At 31.6% G+C, this 27,979-nt stretch overlaps 2 protein-coding genes across 5 annotated transcripts in view; one reads left to right on the forward strand and one right to left on the reverse strand.

The window, feature by feature from the left end:
• Dnalig3 (DNA ligase 3) overlaps window positions 1–27,979 on the forward strand; it is a 48,407-nt gene that overhangs the window by 2,570 nt on the left and 17,858 nt on the right. For both annotated transcript variants that reach the window (XM_083053818.1, XM_083053817.1), the window contains exons 2-3: window positions 19,553–19,902; window positions 21,192–21,458. In XM_083053818.1, the coding sequence (XP_082909944.1) occupies window positions 19,566–19,902; window positions 21,192–21,458 (604 nt within the window). In that variant the 5' untranslated portion in view covers window positions 19,553–19,565. The remainder of the gene's footprint in view (window positions 1–19,552; window positions 19,903–21,191; window positions 21,459–27,979) is intronic.
• On the reverse strand, window positions 1,002–26,959 carry LOC145945034 (uncharacterized). 3 transcript variants are annotated; one of them, XM_083053821.1, is made up of 5 exons: window positions 26,748–26,959; window positions 26,517–26,620; window positions 9,738–9,928; window positions 7,752–8,022; window positions 1,002–4,991 (listed from the first exon to the last, which is right to left on the reverse strand). In XM_083053821.1, the coding sequence occupies exons 3-5, from the start codon at window positions 9,906–9,908 to the stop codon at window positions 4,933–4,935; spliced, it is 501 nt and encodes a 166-aa protein (XP_082909947.1). In that variant the 5' UTR covers window positions 9,909–9,928; window positions 26,517–26,620; window positions 26,748–26,959; the 3' UTR covers window positions 1,002–4,932. The 3 variants fall into 3 exon arrangements, with proteins under 3 accessions (XP_082909947.1, XP_082909946.1, XP_082909949.1); XM_083053820.1 differs by having other exon boundaries at window positions 26,517–26,959; XM_083053823.1 differs by lacking the exons at window positions 26,517–26,620; window positions 26,748–26,959 and adding an exon at window positions 12,145–12,195.

A 27,979-nucleotide genomic window follows, 5' to 3' on the forward strand; every position in this document is an offset into this window, starting at 1 on the left:
TCTTATTGTCCCACGATTATCATGATTTTCAGGGTAAATTCTAAGAGAAAATGCTCTCTGTGTATTATCTCTCGCATCTAAAACAAATATTAATCTTCTAGGGAGATTTTTTTTTACATTTTATCTTACATATATACATTTCTATTAGCATTTCGGGTTAAATAAATAAAGCTGCACGCCGGCAGATTCTGATGATATAGTTTTTATTATTACATTAGCATTATTATATATATATATATATATATATATATATTATATATATATGTATATGTATGTTTGTTCGCGCGAGGTACATTTTTGTTGGTATATTCGCGCGCCCTAAGAGAGCGTTCCTCTTTTTTTCCTCTCGTTCGATTTTCGAGTCTCTCTCTAAAGGAATCGCGAATTCGAAAAAATACGACTCGACGCGACGCGCAGTTGGACACGTTTTTCGACACGCAAGGAAAATAAAAAGGGGGCGCGAGAACATAAAAGATAAAATTAACGGAGAGAGGGATAATACACACAACACACGAAAAGAGCTAGAGTTAGCGCTAAATAAATAAACAAAAAAAAAAAACACGAGGTGCGACGCGACTTCTCTCTTCGAAGATGAGAGAGACGGATTTGCGATTTGGCGATTCATAAATAACGAAGGAACGCAGACACCTTTTTTCTTTGATCCCGAGCGATACGCATCGCATTTCATCATGAAATACTTTCGGTAAAAATTTTTTTACGTATAATCATATATATAATATAAAATTATATATGTAGAAATATATAATATTCTGTATGTATAATTATATATAATGTATAATTATATATAATTTTATATGATTTATTAATTATATAATTTTATATAATTATATATATATTTTATTATATATATTTTTATATATTATATATATTTTTATTATATATATATAATTATATATAAAATATATATATAAAATTATATTAAATATATTAAATTAAAAAATATATAAAATATATATAAAATTATATATAAGTCATATAATATTATATATAATTATACGTAACTTTCAGAATTTTATATATATCTATATAATTTCTATAATTTCTATAATTTCTATAATTTTATATATTTCTATATCATTTTTTTATATTGTTATATATGATTATATATGAACAATTTTTTACCGGGCTCTTACACGCATTCCTCTGCCATCGGTATGGCTACACCTAGCTAAAGAGCTAATAGTAAATTACTAATAAAGTGGACATTAAATAAAATTAATTCGCGCAAGCGCGACGATATCGCGAGGAAGAATTCGGCGCAAGCGTTCTTAACTCGACTAACAAAAGGAGTAATAATAATAATGATATAATTAGTGGTAATAAATATATATATGTATATGTATATTATTATTAGACGAGACCGTATATCGTGATAGCTTTGTCCAAGTTTGACCAAGCTTTTAGTCGCCTACGATTTTTCCCGGATTTACTCGTATTTACTCGTAAAAATGTCGCCCTACTCTCTTAAATCGAATCAATGTATTATTACTGAAAAGTAAGGAATCTCATGTTTCAGTTATAAATATATGACTCAGCAGTAAGTAGTAAGTCAATGAAATCTCATTGAAAGGATCAGTAAAGTTTTGTTTCAATCACTAATATCTTAAAAAATGCGTTTATATTTATATGAGATAAAAAAATGTCTTATACTCATATATATGAGATAATAGTAATGTATTTTGTTAAAAAGATATCTGAGTTTTTGACCAACAATCTTGTCCATTTTTTGTTTATCACATCTCAAGAGCAAAACAATGTAATATGTCTATAATTTTGAATTTTTGAATATTTACAATTAATTCAATTATGTGCGTGATTTTCTCTCAAGAAATATTAATTGAAAATAAGAATAAGAAAAAATAAAATAATATAAAAATAAAATAAAATAAAATAAAAATAAAATAAAATAAAATAAAAATAAAATAAAATAAAATAAAAATAAAATAAAAATGAGAAAAAACTTTAAAGGCTACATTTTACAAAGTATGTACGATTATTATTGATTTTTTAATGAAACCTACGTCTTATAATCAATGAGACATAGAAGATGAAGGAGCAGGGTGAATGTTTCGCTTTTTTTGGGGTGAAATCTTGTGTCATTACCTTAATCAGTGATATTTCATTTTCTCATTGATTCAATTTAAGAGAGTACACTTCGATACGCTACTTTTCTCGTGAAAATCTAAGCGCGTTAGCTCTGTGCAAAATAAAATTTCTCTTTGCGTCGCGAGTGTTTATAGCCGCCGAGCGAGGAGAGCTTTTTCTTCAGCTTTTTCTAATCTGCCTTTCTTCTTCTTTACCCTCACCCTTATACTTAAATTTTCTCACAAATATATTTTCGTCTACAACAAAATATATACTATTTCGTCAGACCAAAAATGATAATTGCCAAGTACTAATTTAATTGACCAATTGTTTAATTGACATCCTTCCTCTGAGAACGATCCATGTAATTTTTTTTACAAAATAAACAGGGAAAAGGAAATTTTATATTCGATTATACTCGTTTCGCCATCGACGAGATATTATTAAATGAGGCTCCGATAATTTGGAGTCTGCTAATCATAAATATATACTGTCTATGTTCGATAAATATATCTTTCTTCGCGACCCTGTTACTGAAATCCCTAGGAACTTCCGAGTGAGCGAAATAACGTGACTATAATCGAAAGTTAATAAATTATCAGCTCGTGTGCTTAGATACTTATCTTCTCTTTCGCGAGACGCTCCTATATATATCTTCTCTATACATATATCGATCTGGCTTAGATCGAAATTAGCGATTGATCGGCATTTTTGAAGATTTGCACACCATTTTCTTTGTCGAAAATGCGGAAACGCAAATTTGATATATTGCGAAGAGAATTTAGGGGATCTCTTGTTTAGGCTAATCTTAATGTTATTAAAGACGCGCCAATATCTGATAAGAGCACAAACCATTTATTTTCATTAATAAATTGTATTTATTTTCAGAAGCCTGCAATTTTCTCAGATATTTTTTTTAAGTATACAACAACGTTTACTATTATCTGATCAAAAATGATAATTGCTACTTGGCCAATTATTTAATTGACGCTATCGACGTAATTTTACAAAGAAAAAGAGAAAGTAACTTTAAGTGTGTGTGTACATACGTGTAGAATTTTTTCTTTTTCATTTTTAATGCCCAATTACAATCTTGTTTTCAATATATCTATAACTTTGTTGGAATCTAAATTTTTGCAATATTTCTACAGCGATCAATATTTGCTGTAATTAAAATGTTTTTCTCGGGTATAGATATTCATAATCGATTTCATGCACCTACTTCGAAATTAATTGTTTTGTGACGAAAATTATTAACTATAATTGAATTAATTTTTCATCAATTTTATCGCTTCTGCTTCGCTTTTGTTTAATAGTACCTCGTCAATGGTTTCGCTCGATATTCCGATAGTTTCGGTAAACAACTATTGTCGGACAACTTGTATTACATATTACGGATTGCAGTTGCAATGGGTTATTAATATAGTTGACGATTGAGGATTAACCAATCAGAGTAACCTGGCCGACAAGCCGCTCTGCTTTCATTGGCCAATTCGCAATCATAATCTCAATCGCAACCTATAGTGCACTGAGAGAATTTTCTCTTCGAATTTAGCCTGAAAATCATGGTAATCGTAGGACAATATGGTATGGAAAAAATTTTATGAGAATTTCTCTCATTTATCACAATAAAAATAATATCTATCACAATAAAATATAAAACATGTTTGATTAATTTTACTAAACTGCATAGTAAAATTAATCAAACATATTTTATATTTTATTGTAATAAATATTTTTATCGCGATAAACATTAATCAGAGAAATTCTTATAAAATTCTTTCCATACCATATTATCATAATTTTCAGGGTAAATTATAAGAGAAAATTTTCTCGGTGTGTAATATGATTTTATAAAGGTCCTATCACAAAATGCTAGGAAATAGGAATAAGGAATAGAAAACATCCATCAATAGGAAAAGGGAATAGATATTATTCCCTGCTCCTTATTGATAGATATTTTCTATTTCCTATTTTTATTGTCTGGCATTGTGTAAATACCTTAATTCTCGTTCGAACCAATCGGATAATATATACACATTTTTATATTAGCACCCGAGGACGGTCTTGATATTTCGAATATATTTTTTTTCCACATATGCAGTCGCGTTATTTCGTCTTTCGGTATTTCGCTGTAAACGGACTTGATGATGATCGACGTTCGCTAATGGAAGCTGTCGAGCATTTCTTTCGTCCCGTTCGCGATTCGCGAGATTTTCTGTCACGCTGTAAAATTCACGTATATATATATATATATGTATATTTATATATACGCAACAAGATCCATCGTGGCAAATGTGTGACATGTAATACTGGTAATCACTGTCCCGAAGGGATAGCAAGGAGGAGCGACGATCCTTCTCATACATTTTTGTTTTCGACGCAATATTTCACCTGTCCGTTTATGTTTTCATCAACTTTCGGAAAATTCAAGTCGTCCAATATTTTAGTTGTTTGTCCTGGATTTACCTGGGCATATCTAGATATATCCGGGACAGCAAGATTTTAGAGGCGGTGAATTTTCTCCGAGAAACGTTGAGATTTTTTCTTTTACGAAAAATATATTTTATTTACTTATTTTTTCTTCGAATTTGAACCTGACATTTTAACATCGCGACATGATGCCGATAGGCAGCAGATACGGCTCGTCCTTGCTATCTTCCTCACTTTTAATTTTCAATTGACCGTGTGGCAAGCTGTGTTTTATCGATCTTTTACTTAATGTTTCTTTAAAGAAGCACAATGAGGTCCCCCTTGGCTCCTCGCTGCTCTCGCCGGCCTTTTCCAACATCTCGCGACTGCCTCTTTTACGCCATTTACGGGAACTTATTTCGATTGCCTCTTACGTCCCATGTTGCAGATCTTGAAGTGGCACAGGGACATGTCTGAAACATGGAATCGCGCGCGTTATTCGCTGTCACACACTGACAATGAGAGATTTTTTTCTTAGAATTTACCCTGAAAATCATAGTAATCGTGGGACAATATGGTATGGAAAGAATTTTGTGAGAATTTCTCTGATTAATATTATTTATCACAATAAAAATTTATCACAAAAATTTATTACAATAAAAATAATAATATCTAATTAATTTTACTAAACTGCTAAAATAGTAAAATTAATCAAACATATTTTATATTTTATTGTAATAGATATTATTTTTATTATGATAAATATTAATCAGAGAAATTCTCATAAAATTCTTTCCATATCATATTGTCCCACGATCACTAATGATTTTCAGGGTAAATTCTAAGAGAAAATTTTCTCTGTGCTAAGCTTCGCAGTCGTTTTTCCTTATTGTTAGTAACGATCGAGAGAATATCTCTCGTAACTGAATTAAAGCTATTAATAATGATTAAATAAACAAATTTAATTGACATTACATCGTATAAAAATAAATACATCCATTGAATGCCCTTTTAACAGCGAATTCTCTGGTTAATTTGAAAATGAGTTTTCTTTAGCGAGAATATCGAAGCATTAATAATAAAATTTTGTAAAAAGAACAATCCTAAAGGAAAAGGGGCTTATTTATTAAATTTTCTGGATTAAAAGATTCTTTTTAACGAAACTATATTTTTCAGTTCTTCTCATTCTTCTTAGATAGAATTTACTTTAATAGAATTTTGATTTAATTACAAAGATATATAATGGAAAAAATGATAATCGCCCTCGACATTTTTGCTAAGAAAGAGTCGATTCCAAATTGGCCAGAGAATTTTTTCTTGAAAGATACTTTTAGGACACCTTATATAGAGATTTTAGGAATTATGTACTACTCTTGATTATTTCGGCGCTATCTATAAAATCATGAGCATTTAATTTTAGAGAATTTATCTGAAACTCTTTTTAGTGCAATTAACTAACGTAGATTTTATAAATAAAGATAAATAAAGAAACTAAATATAAAAAATATTTAAAAAAATGCAAAATTGTGGAAAAAACAGGAAAAAATTCTTAAAATAATATGGAACGCGTTGCGTGTAATTTATGGCAATGAAATTTCCAAGAGGAGAGAAATGTAAAAAGTCTGGAGGAAGGATTATCGCGATATTCCGAAGATGGGTCGACGGTTTTCCTTCCCAGAATCATTCGAGGAATCAATCGGAGACACTTAGTGCGTCACTCACCAATTGCTCCAATCAATTGTCATCGATAACGATCGCCTTCGAACAATCGCAGATTCGTACACGCGTGTCCGAGAAAAGTTATTCGTATAGGATTACAGTAAATATGATCGAGAGAGAGAGAGAGAGAGAGAGGATCGCTTTTTTCTCCCTCCAAATGTTTTGTCCTTTATCTCTTTCCACGCGAGAAAGGAGGATTCTGCGCGAAATTTTCCTAAACGTGCGTGATTTAATCTTCTCGATCCTTAATTAGGGATCCGGTGGTTAAGTAAACCCGGTAAAAGACGAGAACGGCTGGCTTTTTGTTTTAACGACTGAGAATTCTACGCGGAAATCCGTGAAATATCATCGCGAATATCTCTCAAGTAGGTATATATCTCGAATATATGACACGCTATGTGAATATTAAAAGCTCTCGTGTCAAAGGATTTTTTTATTTTTTAGGGGGAGGGATATCTTTCTATTTTTTTCACCGAAATGTCTCAACACAGAGAGAATTTTCTTTTAGAATTTACCCTGAAAATCATGGTAATCGTGGGACAATATGGTCTGAAAAGAATTTTGAGAATTTCTCTGATTAATATTTATCACAATAAAAAAAATAATATCTATTACAATAAAATATAAAATATGTTTGATTAATTTTACTATGCAGTTTAATAATTTGGAGTCAGCTCTTCCTTAACAAAAATGTCGAGGGCGATTATCATTTTTTCCATTATATATCTTTGTAATTAAATCAAAATTCTATTAAAGTAAATTCTATCTAAGAAGAACGAGAAGAACTGAAAAATATAGTTTCGTTAAAAAGAATCTTTTAATCCAGAAAATTTAATAAATAAGCCCCTTTTCCTTTAGGGTTTTTGTTTTTACAAAATTTTGTTATTAATGCTTCGACATTCTCGCTGAAGAAAAATCATTTTCAAATTGACCAGAGAATTTGCTGTTAAAAGGACATTCAATGGTTGTATTTATTTTTATACGATGTAATGTCTTTAATTAAATTTGTTTATTTAATCATTATTAATAGTTTTAATTAAGTTACAAGAGATGTTCTCTCGATTGTTATTAACAATAAGGAAAAACGACTGCGAAGCTTAGCTGCAGAGAGAAAATTTTCTTTTAGAATTTACCCTGAATATCATGATAATCGTGGGACAATATGGTATGGAAAGAATTTTATGAGATCTTCTCTGATTAATATTTATCACAATAAAAATAATATCTATTACAATAAAATATAAAATATGTTTGATTAATTTTACTATTTTAGCAGTTTAGTAAAATTAATCAAACATGTTCTGTATTTTATTGTGATAGATATTATTTTTATTGTGATAAATATTAATCAGAGAAATTTTTATAAAATTCTTTTCATATCATATTGTCCCACGATTACCATGATTTTCAGGGTAAATTCTCTCACAATCTCAGTGAAGAGACAAGATCTCTCTTGGAGAGAATTGATGAGAAAAAATATCGGGAGGGAGAAGGGAGAGAGACGATATACTCACAACTAACTGCATTTACGCCGTGTCGTTTGCTCGGGTGTTGCTCGTGGTGGATCATAGCGGCCGGAATCGGCAGCGCTTCCGGTTCCGGTTCCTCGATAGGAAGGTAATCCGGGGGATGCGCGTTCGCGCGTTCCCGCGCTTTCGCCTCCAGCATCGCCTGGATCTCGATCTGCTCGTCGGTGATCTCTCGTTCGTCCGCGATCTCGCGCTCGATCTGCTCGTCCACGCGATGCTTCTGTTCCGTCAGCTGCTTCAGACGATTCAGCAACATCTAGGCGAAACGAGAAATTCGCGAGAGATAAGCATAATTTTGCTATATTTTTCTTTCTTTCTTTTTTTCTTTTTTTTTTTTATCAGTAACTAGCGATGAGACAGCACGCTAAGATAATCGGTGAAAAAGTATCTTGGGGGACGATAGTGAATTTATCTTGCTTCTTTTCATTCTCGCGCTCGTTAACGCACGAGTTATACATGACATATTTACAGCATTGCACTTGTATCGTGTACTCTCGTGTAATATGATATTGTAGTATTGTATTATTATTAATACTGATATACACTAATAAGTCGCTATTAGCGATTAACGAAAAGATTTCGAATAGTCTAGAGTATATTTATAAATGTAATTATACACAGGGTGTTTCTAAATAAATGCGAAAAATTTTAAGAGACGATTCTTTGTCGAAAATTAAAGGAGGTTTTTTATATAAACATATATATACTTCTATATCCTTTCCTAAAGAGTTATACTTCTTCAAAAGGAGAGATGAAAATTAAGTTTTTATTTTTTTTTTTTGAAAACTTGATTTTACGAAAAAAATAAAAGCAATAAAAAAGTTTCTAAATGAATCAAACTTTTTAATACATATTTTTAGATAATCACATTCCGGTCGGTTAAAAAGTTCTAATAAAAAATTGAATAGGAGTTGTTATAGTTTCATCTTATAATGATACGGGAAGATTAATAAAAAAATATTAATAAATATCCGAGGGATGTCTTACTGTCGCAATACATGTACGTTTTTTCTGGAATTACTTTGCATTACTTCGCATTACTTTACAAGCATAAAACAATAATAACCCAGACAAGAATCAAATGTCTTAAAAAGTAAAAATAATGTTATGACGTTTTTTAAATATATATTTTATTAAATATTATAATTTATGAAATTATTAATATTTGATATTTAATTTGTTCAGATATAATCTAATTTTATTTGTATTTTGTGTGTGTTCAAGTTGATATAAAAGACATTTTTATTAAAAATGTTTTTTGAAGTTGATTTTTAAAAATTTATGAATTTTTTAATCACAAAGTTTAAGATAAGACATTTTTTTAAATTCATAATTGGGAATGCGTAACTTTTTGTTATATTTTAATTATAATATAATATTTTAATTTAGGTGTTCCAACTAAATATTTGCAATATTGGTTTTAAAAAAATATTAATTTAAAATTTTTTGCATAATACATTGGCACTATATGATTTACAATAATATCTCATAAATAAATTTTTTTTAACATTTCGTTTTATAATTATTCTAATTACATTTTTCTTATTAAATTAAACAGTAGTAATATTTAAATATTGTATTTTATTAAAAAAAAGAATTATTATAATTACACGCATTCCGTTGCATTACTTAGAATTCTCGGTAATTTGCAATACATGTACAAATTTTTGATGAGTGAGACACCCCTCGTAAATATCTTTTTTACTAATGAAAAATATCCACCAAATTTCATTTTTTTAACTTGTCCAAAATTTAAGAAAAAAATAAAAAATCTAATTTTTACCTCTCCCTTTAGAGGAGTTTAACTACTCAGGGAGAGATATAGGGAGGAATATATGTTTATATGAAAAACCTCTCTTAATTTTCGACAAAGAATCATATTTTAAAGTTTTTCGCACTTATTTAGAAACACCCTGTATATATGTATAAAATTGGAGAGTATTGCATATGTAAAAATTGCACTGTACTCACAAGACTTTCCACGTCATCCGCAAAATTATCACTGTAGATGAAACCCGGTGGTAGAGGTTCAGGTTGGGCAATCGCGAGGACTTTGCTGTTCGTAGCACAGGACAGGACGAAAACCGCCAGCAGGAAGAAGCTTGTCCTAGCGGCGGCTCGTCGACTAGCCCTTTTCGTCATTCCCTCGTATCTCGTGCTCTCTGAAAGAAACGGAAAGGCGATGATTTTTGCATCAATACACGCACAATAAAATAGGGATTAAGATTTTTAAGTAGAACACTCTCTTTTAAATTCTGAATCAATGAAAATGCCATTTGATTAAAACAGCGACAAGATTTCAGTGAAAACACTCGCACTTTGCTCCTCCGTCTTTCACTGATTCTGACAGTGTGATTTTTTGATCGAAAAATTAGTCTCTATCACTAATCGATTGTTCTAGGTGAAATTTTTTCTGTTTGTAGTGGTATACTTATTAACTGAAATCGCACTGCTGTCACAGTGGTCAGACACTGATCTTATTTAAGAGAATATTTTCTATTATCTTGAGGTTTATTAAGGTCAAGATCTTATTGGAGATTATTTGAAATATTTTTGTCATTATTATAAAAATATATAATATATAATATAATATATAATATATATCGCGAGAGAAAAATGGAATATTTCTTATCCCTAAAATATATTATATAATATATTATAAAATATCATATATTATATGTATATATTATATATTATATTATATATTATATTATATATTATATATTATATATTAATATATAATTATATAATTATAATATATATATTATATAATATATACAATAATATACATTATAATATTATACTATAATATACATTATAATATATGTATATAACAATAAAGAGATAACGAAATAATCTGCATCGAGAGATTAAAAAGCGAGAATACTGATCGAGGAAAGCAAAAAAGTATCTTTTTAAAGGGAAGACTCTTTTTTCTCGATAAATATAAAAATACTAATGAACGTTTAACGACGAGAGAAGGGCAGACTCCCTTAGGTCGCACGTAGAGAGAAAAATATATATATATATATATATATCGAGGTGGCGCAAAATTATGTACATGAGAGATGCAAGTGTATAGTCGATTTTTTTTCTTTTTCTTCACTCTGCGAGTCGAGAGCTACGAGAGCACAAAAGGCGAGAACGAGCGTGATTCGCGATTCGCGCGATGCCAGTCCCCGGGGGTCATCGCGGATTATCCTTTCGTCGATAGGACGGTTATCGGTATGGCGAATATATGTATGTATATGTGCGGTGCGTGTGTCACGTGATAAGGAATAAAATCGAGAGAAAAGAGGCGAGGGATCCGACGAAATTGTCGCGAGCGAAATTGCACGATATCGCGTCACGTCTTAACCGATAACAACAATAATTGCGATAACAAATGCGCGTCACGATATAGATATAATAATAATAATAATATTAATATTAATACTAATAATAAGAACAATAATAATAATAATAATAACACTCCTAAGAGCAGGGAGAGTAAAAAGAAGAAAATTAAAATAATAATAATAATAATAATAATAATAATAATAATAGCAGAAAATGTTTCGCGCTAGCTCTCCGTCGCGTTTGACGAACGGCCGCTTAACGATTATTTATAGATTCTAAATCGATCTCGTCATTAATCCCAATGTGAGCTCGTCGATGAACATCGCGACGTTTGCCCGTCGCAAACAAAACGATTAGAAATCAATTCGCTCGCGTTCGACGCTCAAGCCCACGTTTCAAAGATTTATTAGGCACATATTCAGCAGAAATAATCGGTAAATTTTTTTTCATTTTTTCTTTAGTTTGATTTACAAATGAAAAGAGGGGAAAATAAGAATTCCACTCGTCGAGAACTTTGCGCGATTAATTAACGAAGAAGGAAAAAGGGACTGGAAACGACTGAATCAGCTGATCGGTGACACTTGTTGACAGGTGTGTTTTTTTCCCCCGAGAATTTTATGCAATAATTTCGAATTTTTTCGGATATAGTGTACGAAGAGAGGGTGAAAGAGAGGAAAATAAAAATTCTATTCGTCGAGAACTTTGCGCGATTAATTAACGAAGAAGGAAAAAGGGACTGGAAAGGACTGAATCAGCTGATCGGTGACACTTGTTGACAGGTGTTTTTTTTCCCCCGAGAATTTTAATTTCGAATTTTTTCGGATATAGTGTACGAAGAGAGGGTGAAAGAGAGGAAAATAAAACTATTCTATTTGTCGAGAACTTTGTACGATAGCGGAATAACGGCAGTTCTGAATCAGCTGATCAGTGACACTCGTTGACAGTTTGATAGCTGTCTTTTTTTGCCCCCGAAAATTTTATGCAATAATTTCGAATTTTTGTCCGATAGTGCGCGATATATTCCGAGGGTGTAACTTACGCTGGTTTGAGAGATCGCGAGAATCGCGCTCGATTGAGTCGACGGGACGAAACGCGGTGGCGGAATGAGCCGCGAAGGGCTGTTGCACCCTCTATTATACCCGCGCGTCGGTTATCCCCCTTCGTCCACCCCCGTATTCGGGCCACCCACTCGAAGAGAAGCACACCTACCCACCTGTAGTAGGTGCGACGAGACGAAGAAGAGGAAGACGGCTTCCATTTGATCCCTTTTTGAGTCCTTTTCCACCCTCTTCGCTCAATGAAACGCGCGACGCCTAATCTTATATATGTAAGCTATCGTTTAAAGTTTAAAGTTACCGCACATGCCGACGCGGAATTCCGAAAATAATTGATGCAACGCACGAGAAATACTTACAAGACGTTTTTGACATTTTTTTATTGTCGAATCGGAGATGTAATAATATTTTTAATATTTTTCAATCTTCTTTTTAGTTAAATACACAGAGAGAATTTTCTCTTAGAATTTAAAAATGAAAATCATGATAATCGTGGGGCAATATGGCGTGGAAAGAATTTTATGAGAATTTCTCTGATTAATATTTATCACAATAAAAAATAATAATATCTATCACAATAAAATATAAAATATGTTTGATTAATTTTACTAAAAGTATAGTAAAATTAATCAAACATATTTTTAAAATTCTTTCCATACCATATTGTCCCACGATTGCCATGATTTTCAGGGTAAATTCTAAGAGAAAATTCTCTTTGTGTACTATTTATTTTTATTATGCATTATTTATCGTATGTATTTATATGGAAGAGATTTGATGTAAGATGAGTCTCGATTTATCGAGAGCGAAAATAATCATGCGAGTCATTTCCTCCCACTGCCACCCTTTCTTTTTCTCCAGCCTATCAAGATCTTTTCTCTCCTCCGGTATTTTATTTATCCATTAAAGCATTTTAGTAAATTAAATCATTGAGTGCAGATTATTTTGATTATCATATATATATATATATACATTTTATACATTTATATATTTTTGTATATACATTTTTAATATACATATAGGGTGTAACTAAAATAAAGAGACAAACTTTGGGGACGAGCTTCTTACATCAAAACATGAAAAAAGATAATATCAACATACATCCGCAAACCCATTATTACTGAGATACAGCGCAAACAAATGTTTATTAATGGAAAATGAAAAAGTAATATTTATCACTTTTTCATTTTCTATCAATAAACATTCGAGCTGTATCTCATTGTCAGTAACAGTAGATTAATTTTTCTTATATGTATTCTATATATATATATATATTGCTGTTATGTGTGTGTTACATATTTGTTACATGTTTTGTTTCACTTTATATATGTATTATAAATATTTTTTTTTATTTTTATTAATCAGAATCGAGATTTTTTATTTCAAACGAAAGAAAATGTTTCGAATTAATGGATATAAAGAAACTGACATCTTATATGTTTCACTCTCCAAGCACATACATATTATATCAGATTCATCTGATGAAAGTAAACAATAATCAATTTTAACTTCTTTAGGGATATTGATACAATTGTGTACGTATGAAATCCTTTCACAAATAGTTAATTTCAATCAGAGATGTGCATTATTTGAAATATATTTTAAAATGTAAAATGCCCATTTTGTATTTTGCATTTCAAATATATTTTTTCAAAAATTATTTTACATTTCCATTTAAAAGTTTCCATTACCCATTTTCTATTTCAAATGTATTTTTATTGCTAACTAAAAATTTATCGAGATATGTATTTTGTACAACGCAATAAGAATTTAAATATAAATAAATATAAAAATGTAAATATTAAACAAAAATATTTTTATTTTAAAAAACAATTTTAAAAATGTCGATTGCTAAAAATGCTACTTTCCATTTCGTATTTTAAATGAGTGTTTACAAAACATTTTGCATTTTACATTTTCAAATGGAAAGGTTCCAACTATTTTGTATTTCAAATGGGTTTGGACATTAATGTAACACATTTCTGATCTCAACGCACACAATAATCACATATGTGTACATTATTTTTCTCAAAGATTTCAAAATATTTTCTAATTTTTTGTTTTGTTTAATAATAAATATATTTTGAATAAATATATAATTGAAAAATAAATTAAATAATTTTTTCCGACTTCAATAAAAATTCGTCTCTGAAAAGGTTAACTTGTTTGAGTCGGATAACTATTTCAAAATATCCAAAGGACATCGATGTTATATTTTTTCTCTTATCAATTTGCGTTGTCCACTCTGTTTTCCCTCAGGTGTTTTTATTCAAAATATCAAACCTGTGTACGATATAATGTTCTCATAACCTGTATTTCCTTATGGATGGAAAATAGTTTCCATCTGTATATATATACATGTATTTCGGCTATACACGTATGTCCTTTATTTGACTTAATTTATTTATATTTTTATATTTATTATATTAATTTATTTATTTCTATTATATTATATTCTATTATTTCATTCTTTTCTCATGATTTATTATTAATTTGATTTTTTGTAGAAATTAATAACTTTATTCATTTGTTACACATGTAAAACAAAAAACTAGAAAAATTATTTTTTACATTATGTCATTCAAGTTTTAACATCTTTAATATTGATTTTTCTATATTAATAATTTTTATTTAATTTCCCATAATTTAATAATTAAAAATTTTTATCTTCTAATATTAAAATCAGAAATCTCACCTTATGAATAACTTTATCTTCAATATTCATATTCTTGAGAAATTTTAAATTAATTTTTTTAATAACTCAAAAAATTATTCCATTTTATATATATTTTTTAATTGAAATAAAAATCCCGATTTTATATTTTATAATTTTATTACCTTCTTATATTCTTCAAAATAATTAATTTATTAAATTTTCAAACTCTATGAACTTATTCGTCTATTAATCAAATGAGATTAATATTACAAATTTATTTGTTTTCTTTTTTCATTGATTTTGCTTAATCTACGTATTTATTTATGCGAGTCGGATCGTTCTCCGAAATCGACCGCCGTATGCGGTCTATATCGAATTTTTGTCGCAACTCAATTGCCACGCGCCAATTACATTACGATGACGAGGAAAATGACGCGCGTTTTAAGGCCGCTCATAATCTCGCGACGCGTAAGTAATGAAAACAAACCAGCACCTACGTAAGTACGTGCGTACGCACGCGTGTGCATGCATTCAACGTGCATATGCATTATTCGCCGAAGATTGAAAAATTTAGGGACTATTCGCGATCGTTAATCGCGATTCGTGACGTAGTTAATCGCGCGCGCGCAAAAAAAAAAGAAGACACGCTCGAATCGTGGATTGAACGTATATATATATATATATATATATATATATATATATATATATATATATATATGAATATCGTAACGCAAGAGAAATGAGCGAATATTTAAAATTAGATTAGAGCAATGTTCTCTGGGTTCTCGCGAGCCAATGGCGAGGCGATAAAGCGGCTTCTTATCGCGGCTTATTAGATAGAGAGGACGGAGAAGGAGAATTATCGAGATTCGGTGAAGATTTTTTCTCAGTCACTCCCTCTCGCTCGTGAAATTTTCGTAAGTAAGTCGCAATTTCAAGTAGCAAAGAGTGGGTTAAAGTATGAAAAGGAACACGATTTATCGCGCAAAAATAAATTTTTTTTTCGCGCCAAGCTTCATTCTCGAAAAAATTGAAAGAATAGGTAAAAAGGACGTATTTTTAACCTAGGACCTAATTTGAAGTAACTATACGTGTAATCTTTTGTTTTTGAATCGTCGAATACGTTGGTAGTATTTTTAATTCCTTTTATTGTGATGAAAAAATAATCAAAATTTGTTTCAAAGGTATGAAAGTGAATTTTTTTAAATAATAATACGGCTAGTAACACAATTTTCCAATTAATTATTTGTATTACAATTTATCCTTTATTTTTACAACCCTTTTAATTAAAAATTAAGAGCACATTTTTTCAAAATTGAAAATCTTAGAATTAAATCTGGCGAGATCAATGTGACGGATATAGAATTTAAAAAGATGATCCATTTTTTCATTACTTATGTTAAAAATAAAAAATATAAGACTTTATCATAGGATTCCCAAGAAGAGTGAAAAAATTTTCCCTTTTTTACGTTAAGAAAATTATTAGTGAAATTTATTGCTAGCTATTTTAACATTCCTGATTAAATAATGCATGCAAATGCATAAAGTTTTAGAGCTCCTATATTCTTTCAATAAAAAGAAATGTATTATTCATTAGTTTTTATCTGTCATTTTGCCATGTTAGATTCCTCAAGTGTTTGTTTTTCTTAGTTTCTAATGAAAAAGAGTTATAAGATACAAAATAAAAATAATTTTAATTAAATTGTCACTGACCACGTGAAAAAATTGAGCTCCTTTTGATTTTAATCACTTTCCCAGATACTTATAGACAAAAATAAAAATATTATTATATTCAGTGAAAAATGTAAGATTATACATATAATTTATTTTTAGGCAAAAATCGACCCATCGTTCTTTTTCGAAAAATTGAGAATATATTTCTGATTTTATACAAGATGTTTTATAATACGTGAAACCATTTTCAATAATGAATAAGAGACAGAACAATGAAAAATGTTTATATAAATTGTTATATAATTGTTATATAAATTGTTATATAATGTGTCACGTAAAGTGGGTTAGTTCTACACGTTATGAAACATTTTGTATATTTTCTAATTATAAATAAATTCTTGATCTCGATCAAAATTCCTTTCAAGATCGTCCCACTCGATTCCAATTCTCGTTAGCAAGATATAGGAAGGGAGAGAGAGATAGAGAGAGAGAGAGAGAGAGAGAAATGCTATTTCTATGATGTTCCGAGGATTATTGTATACTCGAATCTAATGAAAGCCTAATGAGAGATTATTGATATTACACGTATTACTGTACACGATCTTGGTATTGCAGTAAATTGCGTCATGTAGCTTTGTCTATTCGACATTTCGACATCCCAGAGATTAACGTCGACAACTCCGACGCAAAACTCAAGGGCTCTAAATTCCTTGGTTGAGACAAGAGGTGGCCCTATATAAGACTCGCATACTTTTCTCAGATTTTTTAAGGCTGCGTTCGAAAACGTCATCCGGATATATTGCTTCTCTCTCTATATCACTCATTGTCAGAGAGAAGTGATAGAGAGAGAGGGAGAGCATCTGGGTGACGTTTTGCAACTCACCAAATATCTTTATTCTTATACTTTGTTTTTTGCGTGTCAACTCTGTCAAGTGACTGAAGACAATTAAGTCCTGGCTGATTACACATATGTTGATACTGGTCAAGTGTGAATATATGAAAAAGTCCCAAAATCTTAAATATAATTAGTGTTTATACAGTTAAAATTTTCAACTAAGGATTTCTTTATCTTTAATAAAGTCTTTCGAATTTTCTGAAACTCGAATTTCTTTTACAAAAATTAATAAATCATACAGTTCAATAAAATAATATTATCTTGTTTTTAATATTTTTTTTTCTTCTCTTTTATGTGTATGTTTTTTTAATTGAACTGTAATCAAAGATATTATAATTTTCCAACGCAATATAATTTTTCTTTTCCTCCTACATATTAGAAATCTTTTGAAGAATCAGAGAATCGGTGTAATTAAAACGGTTTTTTCCATCGCGTTTCGAGGACATTAAATAACGTCTCGTCTAAGAGATTGATTAACGGATATCCATGCGTTATGTGGAGAATCCTGCGTTTGTCTGTTTAAGGTAAATTACCTAATATCCGCGCGCGTATGTTATTTGCGAGCGATTACTGTAGCAGTTTACGCAACTACACGCCAGCTTTCTCCGCTTTGTTCCTTTACGAAGGAGCTACATCGATTGTACATCGCTAATCCAAAGCTCGATTACCCTTGTTAAGGCATAACGCGAGTATATACTCGGATTCTTGATTCCCTAGTCAGGCACGTTCAAACGCTACACACACATGGCTTAGATTCGAAGAAAGGACGGAAGGGAGGGAAGAATTAAGGGCAGAGATCCGTTCAGAATGATATAAGGTGCTTCCCAGCAACGGAACATAGTCATATGCAGTGTCGATTTGTACACTGACATATTTTCTCTTAAAATTTATCTTGAAAATCATGGTAATCGTGGGACAATATGGTATGGAAAGAATTTTATGAGAATTTCTCTGATTAATATTTATCACAATAAAAATAATAATTTAAGAAATATTTTTATCGGCTCTCAGTATTTAATAAATAAATGTGATTTTTAAATTCGGCCAATAGAGCCAAGCACGAAAATTAATTCTAATTTTTCGGAACTGTTTCGGAATTATTAATTGACGGAACTTAGTAATCTCAAACCAAGAGATACAGTTCCGAAAAATTAGAATTAATTTTCGTGCTTGGCTCTATTGGCCGAATTTAAAAATCACATTTATTTAAAAAATAATAATATCTATCACAATAAAATATAAAACATGTTTGATTAATTTTATTAAACTGCATAGCATTAATAATATTATATTATTATACATATTAATAATATTATATTAATCAGAGAAATTCTCATAAAATTCTTTCCATATACATATTGTCCCACGATTACCGTGATTTTCAGGATAAATTCTAAGAGAAAATTCTCTCTGTGCAGCTGAAATGCTGCTTAGTTTCTTTATTTCATCCCCAGAGTGCAGGGGAGTCATTTTAAATAGTTTTTTTTTCAAAATTTCAAGTTTTTTTTAAAGTTTGCGTCCTACCAGAGAATTCCATTTCGTAGAAAATAAAAATGGTACAAATGTAAAAATGTTGGGATTTATTAAGTGATATAAAAGTCGAACACAGCATTTTAATTTGGATAGCACTGGGTTAGGTTAGATTGTAGGTACATTTGTTAAAATAGGTTGTAGATTTATTTGTCGAGTTAAGTTGTAAATACACTTGTTAGGTTGTAGTAGACAGTGTTATTTTTAGATAATTTTAAAAGTAGCTAGATAAAGATGAGATGAAAATATATAAATTCATCTTAGATGAGGATGAAGATGATTTTGTTTTAAAGATATCTAGATAAAAGATAAAATTGGCGATTCATCTAGATAACTTCCAGATAATATTATTTTTAAAACCGCTTATATAAACACAGTTATAAGAAAAATGTAAATTATAAAAGAGATATAAAAATATGTTCATATACTTTTATTTATAAATTTTTATCGCTTACTGCTTAAGTTCTACTACTTAAGTATTTTTATGTGCCATGACTTTAAACCAAATTATTTAAACATTCGTCTAGATAATTTAGTAAAGATGATACCAAAATTCAATGCGTCTTTTAACTTTAGCTTTAATGACTCTGTACATATGAAAACAAATTATAGAATAATTTGTTTTTCATTTCGACAGGTGGATCATCATCATGAGCGACGTCGAGGAGGAGCAAGGGGATCAGCAGGGGGAAGAAAAACCCTTCGCTGTAGAACGCGCGAAAACCGGCCGCGCGAAATGCAAGAGGTGCAAGTGCGCGATCGAGAAGGGTGAGATACGGATCGGCAAGTACGTGACGAGCTTCTTCGCGGACGGCAAACTGATGCCGGCCTGGCATCACGTGACCTGCCTGTTCGAAACGTTCGCCAAACAACGCGCGACGACCAAGAGGATCGACGACCCCGTGGAGGATGTGAAGGGTTGGGAGCAACTGTCCGACGACGATAAAAAGATCATCCTGGACAAGCTGGAGGAATTCGAGAGATCTTGTGAGTGTTTGTTTGCAAGAGATGTTTCACTTTTTCATATATTCAGTAGCGGATCTATATTTTTAGGCAGTCGAATGGAATTACAATATTTTTCTCACCCTCGAAAGAGTTTCTTTAAGAGTTTCGAAAACTTGTTAAGATTCTTCGAAGCGATTTCTCTCCGAAAAACTTTCCTTATTTATTTGTATATAATTGTTATTCAGAGCAAAATGATTGATTTGAATTTTGAAAACCATTTAATATTTTAGGAAGACAAATAAATTTTTAATTATACAAGTAAGAGATTTATATCATCAAAAGGACATTTGGTCTCTTTCGATCTTCGAAGCGATTTTTCTCCGAGAAAAATTACTATTTATTTATTTGCATTATATAACTGTTATTCAGAGCAAAATGATTGATTTATAAATTTTTAATATTGAATAAAAAAGAGATATTTTAGAAAAAAAATAAATTTTAAATCAGAAGTTTCTATCATTAAAAAGACATCTGGTCTTTCCGGGACACTTTGTACATAATGGAGTTTATCAAACTTCATTATCTTTTGTGATAGATCCGCCACTGCGTTTAGCGATTTTCAGCGGAGAGCCAATTAAGCTTTCACACTTAATCCAATACTTTTCTTCGCATTATCTTCGAAACGTAGTCAATCTGTGTGTTACACGGAGAAATCATTCAAAAGCTTTCCGGCTTTTCTCTCCGTGAGAGAAACTTGCGCTACTTTTAATAGATTTTCTCCCTTGCGAGAGGAAAGCTTTACAATGCGGAAACTTCCAAAAGAGTTTGACGCTTATAAGAGAGAGAAATTGAGAGCTCTCTCCCGGGGGTAGAAAAAGTTTATCGATATTGTGTGATTTTTTTCCTCGTAATTTTCTTGTCTTCGGTAATTAAAAATATGTTCACGCAGGATGTACCGTCGATGTACGAATAGCAAGACGAGAAAAATTTTTATATCGATTTTTATCAGCTTCATTACAATTAACGTAATTTTAGTAATAAATATAATCCGTTAAACTTTTCGGTTCAAAATAAAATTTTCCAGAAAAATTAGCATCACAGAGAGAGTAAATAAAAAAATAAATAATATAAAGAAAATAATTAAAATATAAAATAAATAAGTATAACATAATTAAATAAAAACAAATAAATCAAAAATAAATATATATAATATAATCTATCAAATAAATAATATATTTAATGTAAAATAAATAAATAATATATTTAATGTAAAATAAATAAGTAAAACAATTGTGTAGTTTTTAATTGTAAAAAAACTTATTATTTTCTAGGTCCTACGAAGATTTCGAAAAAGACCGCGTCGCCGCGAAAAGCAGCTCCTTCTTCGAGTAATAGTGCGGGAAAAACGACGGAAAAAAGGAAGACGGAGACCGCAACGGATGACAAGGAGAAAGATAAGGAGGAAAAGAGGAAAGTCTCGTCGAGGGATGATTCCTTTCGCGAATTTCGACGCATTTGCAGCAATATCGCCAACGTCGACGCGTACACCGACAAGACCGCGATTATTAAGAGGATGTTCACGAGAGGAGCGCAGGGAGGTAAGTATCTCTCCAAGTAGCTTGTTATACTAATATGATAAGATCAACCATGTTATGCGGCGTTTATCGTGAAAATTATCGCGAATAAACGGCTGCCGAATCGAGGGAATTTAACTTTGAATGTGCGCAGGAAGAGCTGCATTAAATTCAAATTATTATTATAATAATAATTATATGACTTATTAAAACATATAATTTTTTGCGGTATAACCCGACGTAGAAACGCGTTTAATAGATACTATATTAACGTTTGTTCAACACGAAAAAGATAATACGGTCGATTAGTAACAATATAAAAGATAAATATCGAATAATTGAAGGCATAAGGGGCGTAAAATTTAAACGAGTTTGTCTGTTCGCGGTATATTCGGTAACGAGGTTGTGCAAGATAGCTTTCGAGATCAGCGACCAGTTTCGGTCCTGACCTCGATAAACCGTTGGAAAACTTCGGCAACACAAATTGGCAAAATCATCTCGTTGATCGTTTCTCTCGAACGGGAATTTCGCTTTTTCGCAGGCTTTTTTCGATTACAATGAAATCATGCGAGATAGAATTACACGAGGTGAGACCCAAATCTCATTGTATATATCTTTCTTTACGCGTGAAGAGAGAGAGAGAGAGAGAGAGAGAGAGAGAGAGAGAGAGAGAGAGAGAGAGAGAGAGAGAGAGAGAGAGAGAGAGAGAGAGAGAGCGCAGCATCCGTGTCTGAATGGAGAGTTAATTAATTCTCTCATTAATCGAGAACTCTCGTAACATTTTTCCACGAAGAAAAAGGACTCTCGCCCGTAAAAGAGATATCTGGTACACGCTGTCTCTATCTCGATAATAAATCGCATCTAAGATGGATGAATAAATACACATCTCTTTCTCATCCTTCTCGAAATAATTTTACTTACAAAAAAAGAGATATTCTTCTTTCCGCGTAAAATATTTGTGTCATTGTTTTCAGTTGTACAGTAATAAATTGAGCGATCCAGCCTAAACGAAGCTGTTTTCTTGGAAGTTATAATATATTGCAACGAAATTCTTTCACATTCTTTGGTCCTTTTTAGAGTGCGAAGGAGGGGGACAAACGGAATATTGTGAATATGAAGGGGAGCAAATGAGGGCACTCTTTTTCATTTCTACCCTTCACGTGTTTTGTCTTTGCGTAAAATGATCTTTATTTCGTTATTCCGCGCGAAAAAGTATTAAGAACGAGAGATAATCTCGAAAAGTGAACACACTTTATGAGATATATTTCATACATATGTATACTTTATTCTCGTACAAAATTATTCTGACATAAGATACGAAATATCTCGTAAAATATTCACTTTCCGATGACCTCACCGCAATATTTTCATAGATAGAATAACGAGACGAACGTGTATCGATTCTCGATACATTTTAAAACGAGTTCTAGCGATTAAAATAATGTATAAAAAAAAAAAAAGAATTTGGGGTCTCGAAAAGATATGCATATGTCGGGTCATCGACTCTTCATACGAAATTCTTTATACGAAAATTGACAGTGACAACTTCTGTTGTGCTATCGATTCACTTCATAATATAAGCTTTATTTACACAGAGAGATAGTACATTTTTTTTTTTTTTTTCAAATATTTCCATGAGTTGAAAATTCTTCCAGTATTCGCGATACAACTTCTTGACAAACATCTTGAAGGCGTCCGTCATGTTTTCGAGACTTATCGTGAGATGATTCGACCGGAAACGTGAGTTTGTAATCCGATAACAATATCATATCTATTTTTAGGCATCGTCGATCTCTTGGTCGGAATCGCAATCATGCAACACAAAACACGATAGACGCCTCTTTCCAATCAGGTTGAGTTAGGTTAAGATTTATCCCAAATCGAAAGCGATCTTTCATCTGCTTGTAAAGCTTCATTCTAGGAATTAATCCAGAAATGCTTATCGTGAAGTATTAGAAATAAATATTAAGAATAAATATTCTATATATAAAAATGCTAATAACGCGAAGAATCTTTTTTTTTTTCCCTTGCATCACCAATTCTCTTTTTATTGAAGCTACAAACGGATAGGAATGAGAAGAGACAATAAATAATAGATCCACGTGAACTGCGTTGAAATTTGAGAGTAGTTAATTATCAGAGAATGTTATAAAGACCAATTTTTTAAGGTTAATGATCTGTTTTAAACAAATCAGGGTGTATCACGGCTGGTTGATAAATCACACATTGCTTAAAATTTGTTTTGGCAGTATTTAAGATATCCGTTGATGGATATTAAAAACAAAATGTTACACATTGTATTTTATTGCGTTTATTATTTGATTACGATGATATATTCAAATTTTAAATTGCATTTTTTTTATTGATATCGAAAGGCAAAGAATGATAAATTCTTTTTTCCTCTCTCTCTCTCTCTCTTTCTCTCTTTTTCATTGATAAACTGTAACATGTACAGGGGATAAAGAGAAGAAATATTTATTTCACTTCTCTTGAGGGGGATTTTGTAAATATAAAAAGAAGAGAGTAAAAAGAAAAAAATAACAATATAGTACACATTTTAAAGATCGAAAACATTTCGAGCATTTTTTAATTTCGACAAGTTCTATCGCTATGCGAAATTGTCCCAAAAAGGGCTCCGAAGACAAAGATTGAGGATCGAAACATAAGGAAGATCCACGTGATCTCGATCCTGCAGATCCTTCTTCTTTTGTCGGATGAAAAGAAAAAGAAAAAGAAAAAGAAGAGAGATAGGAGACGCGTCTCTTTTTCTCTCTCGATTTCTGTCCTTCGCGAGACAGAGGAATAAACCAGAATGAATCACACACGAGATCTCTCTCTCTCTCTCTCTCTCTCTCTCTCTCTCTCTTCCTCTCTCTCGCGTCGCGTGCTACGAAGAAGAAGCTGAAGAGGGCGAAACGAGGGCGAGAGATGCAGAAGCATTAAAACCAATCTCATCAATGGGGATATCGACACGAGAGACGGCGCTTTTCTCTCCTCCTCGTGTAAACACCAGGACGTCCATCTTCTCATCCCCCCTTGAAACTTCCTCCCTGCCTCCCTTCTCTTCTTTCGCATTATTGCTTTATTTCTCATTCCATTGCGATCTTCTCGCGCGCTACATCGATCTTTCGAGCATTTTTTTTTCAAGCAGAGCCCCTCTCTCTTTCTCTGTCGTTGGCGCGCTTTTCTCGGAGGCGAAGGGGCGAGACCCGGAGCGGCGGTTAGTAAATATGATACCGGAATCGGATACAAGGAAACCATTAATCACACCCGACTCGTGAATGGGACTCGGCTACTAAGTGGTGCCGCTAAGTGGAAGATTTTTACGGGGTTATCTCTGGACGCGGACAAAAAATGGAGAAAAAAGAAGAGGGAGAGAGAGAGAGAATGCAAGTATCGCGAAATCTTGTAAAATACTTCAAAGTTCGAGAAAATTGCACTGTTAGCTTCAATACAAAGTATTTTTATATTCGGATCGTTCGTAGAATTTGCGTGCTCTCTCTCTCTTCCGCGTCTCTTCCGCGAATTTCCAGTATCTCTTGCGAGATCGTGAATTAATGAAAATAAATAATGAAAATATAAAACGAGCAAGAAATGAAGTTTTACTCATTGATGAAGAGGGAATATTTTTTCTAGTATTCAAATTTAAAAATTTAAATAAAATTTAATAAATAAGTTTGATAAAAATAAAATTTTAATGGATAATAAAATTTCAATCAAATGTCGCGTAATTACAAATGTAGAAACTCATTTGAACACCGCGATATTTGCAAATTTTCGCGAATAATTAATTTGAATTTAATTATTATGTCTTTTATTCCGCTTGAGCGCTTTAAATTTATTTAAATTTATTTAAATTTATTTAAATCTTATTAAAATTATATATATAGAGAGAAAGAAAGAGAAAGGAGAAAAACAATGTTTAATTAAATTATTAAAATAATTTTATACACACATACACGCATAAGGATCCATTAACTCCTTTGTACGTCATTTTCTAAAGAAGGTTTTGACATGAATCTTTTTAAATTTCATTGAATAGAAAGCTTTTCATATTGTTAAAAAAATTTATTTATTGTAAAGATAGCAAGAAAAGGGCGATTATAAAATTTTAAGTGAAACACTGACTAAATATATATATATTTTCATATATTAATATATTTTATATATGAAAGAGTTCTTATTCTTGAAATTAAAAAAAATAAAATTTAAAAAAATGAAATTAAAATTAAAAATAATAGTCTATATTGATATCTTGAATTTTAGTTAGATTAGGTAAAGCCCCTAGGCCTAAGAAAAGATTAGGTACCTAGAAAATAATTAATAAAACACCCTTTATTTTGATGAGGTAGTTGCCGGAGGAAGGTCGCGATCTCTTATCAAATGAAATAATGAAGACTAATGGGGATGATGATGCATAACAATAAATAATGAATGATTAAAACGCATAAATGGAGTGCGAACTAATGAATGATATGTGTGTGAATACGAATTGTAATTCAAGGAACGAACTTAATAAAAATCTATTCCCAATTCTGAACAGCGCACAAAAGGTATCACAGTCGCAAGAATTATTTGTGAAGAAATTTATGAACTATCACGAGATATCCAATTCAATGAAAAGTTTGTACATCGTTCAGAAGTTACAATTGTGTACAAGATAAGGAATTATTTGAAAAATACTTTTTATAACTGATAAAATAGCACCGGATGATGATTATAATGAAAAAAAGATGCTTGAAAATGCACCTGTGATACTTTTTATCGACTTTTTGCCGTTCACGCGCGAAGATGATTGATTCCTAATGAATGAAGATATGACCCGTACATTAGTATGGTGTCTAATAATTGTGGTTTACTACAGTAATCTCAGATCAATATGGTGCAGAGAGCTCTAGTTTAATTTTTCGATTTAGTTTTGAAGCCTTAATAAACGACATTTATGCTTCTTTTACTTCAATTGTGCGATTTCCTAGCTTAACGAATGATTTCTTCTTCTTAGGAGCCAAGTACTTTATGAACCGAGTAACTTTGGCTCTTTATCGGAACTTGGATTCCGATTTTCGCTCAAGGGATACTCACCGTCGCTTTTACAGGGGGTCGTGAAGATTCTCTTCTCTTCTAGGTCTCGCTAGGTCTAAATTCCTGCTTTCTTCTTTTTCCCTCGAACTTGGATCCTCCACCCGCTGATCCCGCGGAGCACAGCACAACCAAAAGAAAGACCAGTCGCCTTATATAAGTCTGTCCTTATATACGATCGCGTGATATTACTTCAAGTCATCGCCGGAGCGATGATACTTTTACAAGTCTTACGTTTATTACGCGATGGGACGGATATTTTCGCGTATCTTTGCCTCCTTTTTCTCTCTCTCTCTCTTTCTTTCGCTCGCCCCTTTTCGCTTATTAATATACACACTTCGCGTCAATCGCTCGGTTTTGCGAACTATCGATTCTCGGCCTAGCACGACTAGGCCTTCGTGTCTTATAAACTCTCGGATGGATGTCCCCACCTCTCTAATCGCGCGAGAGGAGCCTCTTCTTGCGTTGCGACGAGCCCCTTCTCGCGTTAGCCAGCTTGGCTCCAGACTATCTCGCTTCTTCCCCCCCCCCTCTCTCTCTCTCTTTCTCTTTCTTCTTGGTTTCTTTCTCTTCACCTATCTCTTCACCTCCCTCAGAGATGTCAGATTGCAGACGAAACAACCAGTTTACAACCAGTGGAAGGGGTAGGCTGGCAATGCATAGTGCATTGCCAGCCTACCCCTTCCACTGGTTGTAAACTGGCTGTTTTGTCTGCAATCTGACATCTCTGGCCTCCCTTCTTCTCTCTCTCTCTCTCTCTCTCTCTCTCTCTCTCTCTCTCTCTCTCTCTCTCTCTATCTTCTCCCGCGAAAATCTTTCGCGCTCTCTATCTCTTTCTGACTTTCTGTCACTCTCTATTCTCCTTTGTCGTCAGCAAAGCTGAATGATCGCGTTTTTCGCGCTCCGGCGCAATTACGATATCTATTCGTAATATAGATATTATACGATGTTACGATATCGCGACGCGATATTACGACATTTTCATGTGCGGCTGTGAGAGAGACCGGAGAGTTGTTGCGCGATTTATCGGAGCGATGCATAAAAGATTTCGATATTTATTCCGTATTGTTTTTTATAGGAATTAATGTTTTATCATATTGTAATATATACAATATATATATTGCGTGAGAAGCGTTGAGAAATGAAAAATAATTATATTTCTGTTTGAGAAAATTATCGGTACTTTTATACTCACAATCTTACATCATGTATTAAATCTCTGTCTTTTTTACCAAAAACTAATGATGTCAGAAAGTCGCAAAAAATTAAAAATGTAAATATAAAACTTAAAGATATAAATATTAAAAATACAAATATTCAAGACAACACAATTGTTTTATTAGATACAACATTTTTAAATCAAAGCATTCTTTAATAATAATAAAATTAAAAAATATATATATATAAAAAATTTCTTTTAATGGGTATTTTAATCAAGATTGTCGTCGCTCTAGAATCTCTCGATT

This window comes from Prenolepis imparis, unplaced genomic scaffold (assembly GCF_030444845.1).
Source record: "Prenolepis imparis isolate NDT839.2.m4 unplaced genomic scaffold, iyPreImpa1.0 SCAF_14, whole genome shotgun sequence".
Classification (NCBI taxonomy): domain Eukaryota; kingdom Metazoa; phylum Arthropoda; class Insecta; order Hymenoptera; family Formicidae; genus Prenolepis; species Prenolepis imparis.

What these genes read in the sequence shown, in the direction of transcription:
- LOC145945034 (XM_083053821.1), bottom strand. Translation starts at nt 9,908, where the DNA reads ATGACGAAAAGGGCTAGTCGACGAGCCGCCGCTAGGACAAGCTTCTTC. An exon ending in CGGATGACGTGGAAAGTCTT is followed by an intron (nt 8,023 to 9,737) that starts GTGAGTACAGTG and finishes CGTTTCGCCTAG; the next exon opens with ATGTTGCTGAATCGTCTGAA. An exon ending in CGGCGTAAATGCAGTTAGTT is followed by an intron (nt 4,992 to 7,751) that starts GTGAGTATATCG and finishes TCCATGTTTCAG; the next exon opens with ACATGTCCCTGTGCCACTTC.